A 10,311-nucleotide genomic window follows, 5' to 3' on the forward strand; every position below is an offset into this window, starting at 1 on the left:
GTTGATAGCTTTTGTTCAAAACATTGTTTACATGTTTAGGACATTGTATCATTCAATTAAAACAAACAATTCAATTCTGAACACTTTCTTAACATTTTGTTTGGATTATTTTCCAATTGTATAAGAGCATCCCAGTAAATGGCAACTTTGCTGCGACAATATATAGATAGATCCACAAGTCTCTGCCGCGGGTTGCGCGAAGGGGTGGGACTCTCTTCGTAAGAAAGTGTTGCCACCTAAATAGGCAAAGGAATCGCTATTTCGTATCAAAATGTTCACAGAAAAAAAATAGAATAGCAAGGAAAGATGTGACATACCTTTAAACTGTGCTCTTTAAGTGTAGGTCCACTATATTTCCCATTAATCAGAATCCAGTGCTTCTATTCCTGACAAGTCCTCCTCAGATGTGTTAGAAGATTCAGAATCCAGATTGATGATGAAGGGTGCCGTTGCAGCAGCGTCTTCGTAATTGTCTATGAGTCCCTCGTTTTCCATATACTGACGTTCTACCTCTTCCACATGACGACATACTGAAGACCATTCTTCGGACGTAACATTGTTAAATTTTTCTTCTGCAATTTCCATAACGTCGTCCAATTTGAACGTCACATTATGTGATGCCACCCAGTTCTTTACCAGTGCCCAAATTTTTTCTATAGGATTTAATTCTGGATGGTAAGGGGGAAGCCTCAAAACGCAATGCCCATGTTCATTCATTAATGAGTCTACTTTGTACGTAACGTGTTTTGGTTTGTGGAATTTTATAATATCATACAATTCTGGTTTTGTCATATCTGGGGCGAAATTGACGCCTCTTTCCTGTAACCAACGCTGCATATCTTTTTTCAATGAGTCTTGAGTAGGGGCAGGATTTATTTGAGCGTTATGGTATGAAGCATTGTCAAGAACGATCACAGAACTCGGGGGGAGATTTGGAATTAATTTTTCGCGAAGCCATTTCATAAAATTATTTGTGTTCATTTCATCATGATAGTCTCCCGATTTGGTGCTAGATTTGAACATGAGCAAAGCGTTTGGAACGAAGCCATCCTTGCTTCCTGCATGCACTATTATAACACGCCGTCCTTTAGACAAAGGCATTCGAAGACCTTTCCCGGAATCGTCCGACCAAGAATACGACGCGGTGTGGCTACTATGCAAATAAGTTTCGTCAATATATATTATTGGTCGATTTTGTTGCCTATAATGAAATATTTGTCTTAAAAATCTAATTCTTTGAAGACGGATATCTTGCCTCTCTGTTAAAAGTGTTCTATTGTTCTCAGTTTTCCTCCACCTAAATCCAATGTTTCTTAGTAACCGTCGTAGACTGGCTTTACTTCCGGTAAAATGTATCTCTTCCTGCAATTTTGCATGCAGTTTCTTCAGTGTAGGCACTTGTTTTTCTTGTAGAGCATAATCATATATACACCTACGGATAACATTTTCATCGAAACTGTCTACTGTTGATTTTGTCGCTGGTCTTGGTCTTTTCTTTCCAGGAGTAGCGAATGATGTGGAAGGTTCTTCTGATGATTCGAGAACGTGTCTTTCTTTTACTATTGCTCTAATTGTTCGTTCTGAAACTCCCGTCGCAGCTGCTGCTCTTTTCCCAAAGTTTTTGATCGGAATTCCCACCCCACTACTAGCTTCATTCTTCATAAATTCGTGTACATTACTTAATATTTCTCTAGCTTGACTGTGCAAGGTTTTTGTTTTTAGTTTAGATAGTACCGGTGGCATTATGATATTTACACTAACTACGCTCTAACTACACTTACACACGCAATAATTACTCTCACACAAACACACACGTACACAATATAAAACAGATTCCGCAGTTAACACAAGTATAGATATCCTGAGAAAAATGCGATGTATCCAGAAGACAGCTTGTTCACTTTTGAAGCTTATTCGCAGCTCTTACGTGAAGCAGCAGAAAATTTGTCAGCTTCATAACAGGGGGTTTTGTTTAGGTTCCAGCAAGAATTATCACGTTAGTGCTAAAAGGTCAGACAGTTGTTTGCTTCAGCGAATATGGAAGGGCAAAAATGAAAGCTTCTTTTGTTTCTCAGTTTCTGGCATTCGAAGGGTCCATTTCTTTGCTTTCGTGGATTATAAATATTCCCTGTTCTCTCTGTCTCTGTCTCTGTCTCTCTCTCTCTCTCTCTCTCTTAGAGAGAGAGAGATATGTATGTGTATATATGTGCTCCATAGGTCTCGGAGCGATGTATCAACTATCAACTGCACTCCTCTCTTCTTGGGCATATATATATATATGGCCGAATGCAGAATTTTCTGACGGGGGTGCACCAGTGCTACCTCATCATTTTATATAGTCTATATTTACTAGTCTATATTTACAATAGAGGAAGGTGCACCAATGACTACCAGTACATTTGAATGACAAGTACTACATCCTCATTATATATAGTGTATATTTCATAACAGAGAGAGGTGCATGTGCACCGGTGCACCCCTTGGATCGTATATGGCCCGCGTGTGCGCCTGCGGGATGTTTGATCTTGGTTCGATTCCGTGTCAGAGAGTATTGAACGAATCACAGTAGTTCAAGTAGTCTCGTTGCTGAAACGGGACGTTAGCTCCAAACTAGCTAGCCTTATTGCGTATAGTATGAATTGAAATCTAAGAAATTTTAATATAAAGCAATATAATATTCAAAAAACAACTTCATAAACTTTTGAAATATTTCAAATGTGTCATTTTGTCAACCATTTTCAGTTTTATAATTTAAAAATTCATCAATAATAATATTTATCAATATAAAAATATTATTGTTATAGGAAATATATCTATAGGTAACATATGTTAATTGACACAAGAGTTTAATTATGTTCTAAAATTTCAATTTGTACATTCTTTTATATGTAATTATTTGTAGTGAGTAATAGTTTTGATATATTTTTAACACTGAAAATATATCAAAGGGAGATGCAGGTGACTGAGTAAGGACAAAGATATTGTGTAGATACGTTTCAAAAGTTTATACATATATTTTTAAGTAACTTGTCTTTTCTCAAAAGGTTTTTAGCTTTATATTAAACTTGATTGGCACTTATATTGAAAATAGAATTGTTACCTCCCTTTCCCCGTATTGCATATAGTTATTTGTGCTTTAAGTTGGCAACAACATCTTAATAATCACAATGTTCATTGGAGATTGTGACACAATCATTCCACGAGTCGTGCTACGTTGCCACAACTACATGCATGTGACTGTGGGTGCGAGAGTGCTGTGGTTGTCACTCTGCATATTTAAATTATGATTTCACCAGCGTGTCGCGGATTCAAATGAATATTGTGGCAACAAGAGAAAAGAGGCGAGAACAGAGAAGTGCGGGAGGCCAGAGATATTAAACAAAGAGGCGTGACAGAACAAAATCTGGTCTCTGCAGCGCGGCAGAGACTCGTGAAACGGGGTCTAACTGAACCGCTATCGCGAGAATGCGACTGCCATCTACCGAGAAAACAATAAACTTCTAACACATCACGCGAAGAAAGAGATATTCGTGTTTCTTCAAAATCGGTGCAGGAATCGGAAAAGAAACGTGGCACTTGCTCTTATTTTTCCCCTTAAAAATTAAAATGTCTATAAAAACTGAAAATTTCCCATTTTAAAAGGAGAAAGCTAGTTTCTTTTTTCAGGTCCCATTTTTCGAGCCCTTACTCTATTTTCAATAGCTGTACTAATCTCTATATAGCGAAAGAAAAAGTCTTGACTGACTGATCAACGCCCAGGCCAAATTGCTTAAGCCAGAAACTTCAAATTTTGACAGGGCAGAGCATTTGTGATGTAAGGTTCCATTAAGGAAACTATTTTTTTTTTTTTAATTGGACGGGAAAAGGGGTGAGAAAGGTGGCAGTTATTATCTTAAGATGTCCATATCTCGTAATCTCTGGCTGTTAAAGACAAGAAATTTGGTATGTGGATTTCTCATTTAAAATAATTTGAAACGTCTTTTCCATGTTTTTTATATTTGATCTAGAAGGGAAGAAAATAGGATAAAAAGGAAAAAAAGGATGAGAATTACAACTCGGAACTTCTTAAGATTACAGCCACGAAATTTAGTATTGGGAGTTCGTATTTAAAATAATTGGACACATGTTCATCACTAAGAAAGGATCTTTTGAAATTCGACGGGAAAGGCAAGGAAAGAGGGGTGGCAATTATTATCTTAAAATGTTCATATCTCGTAATCTCTGAAGGTTAGAGAAATGGAATCCGGTATTTGGATTTCTCATTTAAAATAATTATTAGACCTGTCTTTCATCGTTTCATCATATTTGACGTAGGAGGGAAGAAACCGGGGTTAGAATGAAAAAGAGATATTCATTAATATGTCCGTATCTCAAAATCTCTTAGGGTTAAAGACATGAAATTTGGTATTTAGATCTTTTATTTAACATAATTAACACTTTTCAGCGTTTTTAATATTAAATTAAATTAAGGGAAGAAAAAAGGGTGGGTAACAATTGTATTTGTATTTATATTTATTTCTTTTGTATGAACTTACAAGTATGAGCAATGTCCTCAAAAAAGCGTAACATGCGTCATATGTACAAAAATTTACATGAGTAAAATAAAGTAAAATTACCTTGTCATGATATTTACGTACTCCTCAATCGTATAACAAGAATTTTCTAATAGAAATGATTTTAACTTTTGTCTAAACCTTTTCATATTTTCTTCATACTTTATATCAATAGGCAACATGTTGTACAACTTAACACCACCATAACTTACACTTTTTTGATACATTGCTGACCCGTGGTTACACAAATGAAAATCATTCTTATTCCGCGTATTATGATTATGTTCATCCTTATTTGTTACTAATGCCGATATGAGTGTTCTATCAAATACAAAAAGGGACGATTCAAATATAAACTATCCAGTGGAAGTATATTGACCTCCATAAACAAATGTCTACAAGAAAAATTCCGCTTCTTATCACAAAGTATTCTTATGGCTTTCTTCTGAATTTTGAAAACTAAATCTCTGACTTGAATTTCCCCAGAACATGATACCATATTGCAAGATAGAGTTAAAACACGAATGGTATGTACAAGGTTTTAGCTAATTTTAAATTTACCTTCTTTCTAATAATCCTTAGTACATAACATATTTTATTAAATTTATTAATAACTGACTCTATACGAAATTATCATGTCAGGTTATGATCTATAGTAAGACCTAAAAACGAACAGTGTGTTGTATAGTTATTTTTATTTTAGTTCAGATACAGGTTAGGGAAGATAGGTTTACTGCACTTGTTATGAAAATTTATAGCAATGGATTTTTCAACATTAACAAAGAGATTATTGTTCTTCATCCAAAGAGATACTTCATTTAGTGTTTGCCTAGCATTCTGTTCCAATATTTTTTTTATTTTTTCCACTCACTAACAGAGTGGTATCGTCAGCGAAAAGGATAAAATCTGCCGAAGATATGCCTTTTTCAAAATCATTAATATATATATATATATATATATATATATATATATATATATATATATATATATATATATATACGGTAAAAGAAAGAGCAATGACCCTAGAATAGATCCTTGTGGAATTCCGTGTTTTATATATAATTTATCTGATAAATAGCTTTCTCAAGAATGCATTAAACTAGCAGAGAAGAGAAAACAGGCAAAACTACGGTGGCTACAAAATCCGAATGAAATAACTACACAAAATTTCGCAGACATCAGGCGGGAAACTTCCAAAACTTTTAGAACAAAGAAACGCGATTTTTTGAAAGCTAAAATTAAGGAACTTGAAGATAATAGTAAAAATAAAAATATTCAGGACATGTATAAGGGGATCAGCGAATTTAAGAAAGGCTATCAACCTTGTGCTTATATATTAAAGAAATCTGACGGAACAGTTCTCACTGATACGGATAGCCTCTTAAATAGATGGAAAGATTTCTTTGACGATTTGCTGAACACGCAGCCAAAAACTAATGTGCGTGGAGAAAAGGAGGTACACACCGCAGAACCGTATATTCCAGAACCCAATCGAATAGAAGTGGAAGCCGCTATAAAGAAATTAAAGAAACACAAATCTCCGGGTGTAGATGAAATTCCGGCTGAGTTAATTTTAACTGGAGGCGAAAAATTGTGGAACAAGATACACAAACTCATTCTCCTTATCTGGAACAAGGAAGAATTGCCACAAGACTGGAAAGAGTCAATCATTGTTCCAATTTACAAGAAAGGCGACAAAACTGACTGTAATAATTATCGAGGCATTTCTCTTCTGTCAACATCCTATAAAATCCTTTCAAATATTCTGTTAGCAAGATTGACCCCATACGCAGATGAAATTATTGGAGATTATCAGTGCGGATTTAGACGAAATCGATCAACTATCGACCAAATATTTACCGTTCGCCAAATACTCGAAAAGAAGTGGGAATACAATACCCCGGTACATCAACTATTTATTGATTTTAGAAAGGCTTACGACTCGGTTAGGAGAGAAACATTATACAACGTTCTTACAGAGCTTGGAATACCGAGAAAGCTAATTAGATTAATTAAGGTATGTTTAAGTGAATCCCAAAGTAAAGTCCGGGTAGGAAAATTTTTGTCCACGAGCTTCCACGTCCAAAATGGCCTGAAACAAGGAGATGCGTTGTCGCCATTATTATTTAACTTTGTGCTGGAATACGCCATAAGTAAAATCAAAGATAGCAACCAGGGCCTAGAGTTGAACGGCATTCACCAGGTTATGGCATATGCTGATGATGTAAATTTAATAGGGGATGATAGGAGAACAGTAGAAATAAATGCAGAGATCTTATTAAGCGCTTGCAGGGACATGGGTTTAGAAGTAAATGCAGAGAAAACTAAATACATGGAAGTGCGTCGGGACCGTAATACGGCAAATTGTGGAGGCGTTAAAATATTAAATAATACTTTTGATAAAGTGGATACTTTCAAATATTTAGGATCAATATTAACAGACGAAAATCATATACACGAAGAAATTAAATGTCGACTAAAAGCAGGGAATTCGTGTTACTATTCGGTTCAAAATCTCTTGTCGTCGCGAATTCTGTCGAGGAATTTGAAGCTTAAAATATATAAAACGATAATCATGCCTGTTGTTCTGTATGGTTGCGAAACATGGTCGCTTACTCTGAGGGAAGAACATAGACTGAAAGTATTTGAGAACAGGATCCTAAGAAGAATATTCGGACCCAAGAGGAACGAGAATGGAGAATGGCGGAAGCTTCATAACGAGGAACTACATAGTTTATACGGTTTACCCAACATTGTTAGGGTCGTCAAGTCTAGGAGGCTTAGGTGGGCAGGTCATGTAGCTAGAATGGAAGAAAGTAGAAACGCTTTCAAAGTCTTGACTGGTAGACCCATAGGAAAACGACCATTAGGAAGACCTAGGCGCAGATGGGAGGACAATATTAAGATGGATCTCGCAGAGATAGGAATACAAAGTAGAAACTGGATCCAATTAGCTAAGGATAGAAGTCAGTGGAGAGCTTTTGTGAACGCGGTACTGAACCTCCGGGTTCCATAGGCCATAGAGTTAGTTAGTTAGTTAGATAGATAAATAGCTTTCTACAATGTTATTAATCTTATGCGTTATTTCTATGACCTGCCGGCGGCCGCGGTGGCTCAGTGGTAGAGCGTTCACCTCTGGTGCATGGGGTCTCGGGTTCAAACCCTGCTCCCACCAAGTGAACTTTGTGGTGGACAAACACCGTGTGCGTAGGTATTCTCGGGGTTCTCCCGTTTCCTCCCACTTTCTTCATTCCACCGTTTCATTCATTTCTCATAATCACCGTCTCCTTTAGCCTAACCGGCATAACCGTGGGACGTAAAATTCAAAGATTTCATTTCATTTTTTCTACGACCTGCCTACGATTTTTTAAGTACGAACCAAACCAGTCCCTTGCTTTACCACGTATTTCACAGTTCTCCAGTTTGTTCAAAAGTAAACTGTGTTGTACTGTATCGAAAGCTTTAGACAAATCAAGAAAGATTCCTATACAGTTTTCTTTCTTATCTACAATATTGCTTACTTTCTCAATGAAATTAAATATTGCCGTGTTTGCAGATCGACCTTTGAGGAAGCCATATTGTTTTGTTGAGATAACATATTTTCTTTCAATAAAAGATTAATCGGATGGCTATATCTCGAAATCCGTTAAGGTAAGAGACATGAAATTTGATATTTAGAATTTTCATTTAAAATTATTTAAAGCGTGTTTCAGCGTTCTTTGAAGTTTCCCTTAGCAAGAGAAGAAAGGTGGGAAGGAGAAAAGGCTGAGGGAATTGTAATTGTTAAAATAACATGGCAATATCTCGAAATTCTTTAGGAATAGATAAATGTTAACTAAAGGAGTGTTTCAGCGTTTTTCATGTTGAAAAAAAGGTGGCGGTTATTGTTATAATAAGATGGATTTATATCTCGAAATCCCTGAAAATTAGACACATGTAAGGGAGATGAAAAGTGTGTGGCTATAGGCCGAGCAAATTTTGGTGTCTGGGGCTAGGTAGCCGAAAGCTACTGTCCACATTTAGAAAAAAGTTCTGACTAACTGATTGATCAACACCCAGGCCAAATCGCTTAAGTTAGAAATTTGAAAATTGGATTAGGCAAAGCATTTGTGACGTAAGGTTCCACTCAAGAAGCTTTTTTTTTTAATTGGACGGGAAAGGAGGGAGAAAAGTGGCAGTTATTATCTTAAGATATCCATATCTCAGAATCTCTGGCTGTTAAAGACAAAAAATTTGGTATATGGATTTCTCATTTAAAATAATTTGAAACGTCTTTTCAATGTTTTTTTTTTTTATTTGATCTAGAAGGGAAGAAAATAGTTTAAAAAGGAAAAAGGGATGAGAATTACAACTCGGAACTTCTTAAGATTACAGCCACGAAATTCAGTATTGGGACTTCGTATTTAAAATAATTGGACACAGGTTTCACCGCTTTTAAAATATTTGAAGTAGAAGAGAAGAAAATAGGCAAATATAAAAAAAGATGGGGTTTAAAGTTATGTAACCGGGTGACTAGATATTCGTTAAGGTTAGAGACATAAAATTCGATATTTAGGCTTTTAATTTAAAATAATTGAAGTCTTGTTTCAGTATTTCTTAATATTTCCCCTAAAAGGGAAGAAAGGAAGCAGAAAGGAAAAAAGAGCTGAGGTACCAATAATTAAAATAAGATGGTCATACCTCGAAATCCTTTAAGGTTAAAGGCATGAAAATTAGTTCTTAGGCTTTTCATTTAAAATGATTAAAGACATTTTTCAGCATTTAATGATGTTTACATTAGAAGAGAAGAGAAAGGCAGGAAGAAAAAGGTAAGGTTTCCAATTGTTAAAATAATATGTCCACATCTCGAAATCTGTTGAGAGTAGAAACATGTTAATTAAAGACGTGTTTCAGCGCTTTTTGATGTTCCCTTTGTATTTGGCAACAATCAAACATTTCATGCTGGAATTTGTTTGACCATTTGCTTTAGCACTGTCCACATGATCTTAAACTAATACGACCTAAATATGATTTGTGAATGTAGTCTTCAAATAGAAGGTCAACTTAGTAAATTAACTACGATCATCATGAAGTCTGTTTGCAACAAGAAATATTTATTTTAAATAATATAATTTTGACAGTTTTTGCGGCCCCTCGAAACTTGTCGCCTCTTGCAAATGCACGTGTTGTACATGTGGTAGAGCTGGACCTGATTCCAGGTGTTCAAACTGGTTTAGCGGACGGAATGAAATTATTTCCTGACAAGGAATGAGATAAGAATACAGTAAAGCGTCGATTATCCGAAGTAATTGGGGGACATGGGTGTTCGGAAAACTGGTTTGTTCGGATAATCGAACCGTACTGTACTGTACTGTACTGTACTGTACTTCTACAGCCAGTGCCAAACCGACAGAAGTGTGCTGATTGTTGAAACATAGCGACTGGCGGCTTGGCCGGTCAGCAGCGCCTTATGAAGGCCCCATTAGAAGCAATGTTCCACCAGCGGTGGCTCAGTGCGGCGACTACTGTGGGAAACTTGGTTTGGGAGTGAGGGGGATGATGGACGATAGGGTGGGAGAGTAACAGATGCGAGCGAGTACACAGTTCGGTTAAGCGGTCGTTCGGTTGACCGACATTCGGATAATCGACGCTCTACTGTATATGAAATGCAACTTTACAACTTTTTCCAGGTTTTTTCAGTTTCTTTCCACATTCTTAATGCGCGGATTATTTGACAATCATTCACTTTTGTTAATTACCCCTAACTTTTAGCCTACAA

The 10,311-nt window shown here is 36.2% G+C and overlaps 1 protein-coding gene across 1 annotated transcript; it reads right to left on the reverse strand.

Moving 5' to 3' along the window:
- Positions 1–360: 360 nt before the first annotated feature.
- LOC145683035 (uncharacterized) lies at positions 361–1,743 on the reverse strand. The gene has a single exon (XM_081754391.1). It carries the CDS (start codon positions 1,741–1,743, stop codon positions 361–363), a length of 1,383 nt encoding a protein of 460 aa, XP_081610517.1.
- Between the last annotated feature and the right edge of the window lie 8,568 nt (positions 1,744–10,311).

This window comes from Thermobia domestica, chromosome 4 (genome assembly GCF_964235325.1).
Source record: "Thermobia domestica chromosome 4, izTheDome1.hap1.1, whole genome shotgun sequence".
Lineage (NCBI taxonomy): Eukaryota > Metazoa > Arthropoda > Insecta > Zygentoma > Lepismatidae > Thermobia > Thermobia domestica.

Coding starts and splice junctions, on each gene's coding strand:
- LOC145683035 (XM_081754391.1), bottom strand. CDS start 1,743: ATGCCACCGGTACTATCTAAACTAAAAACAAAAACCTTGCACAGTCAA.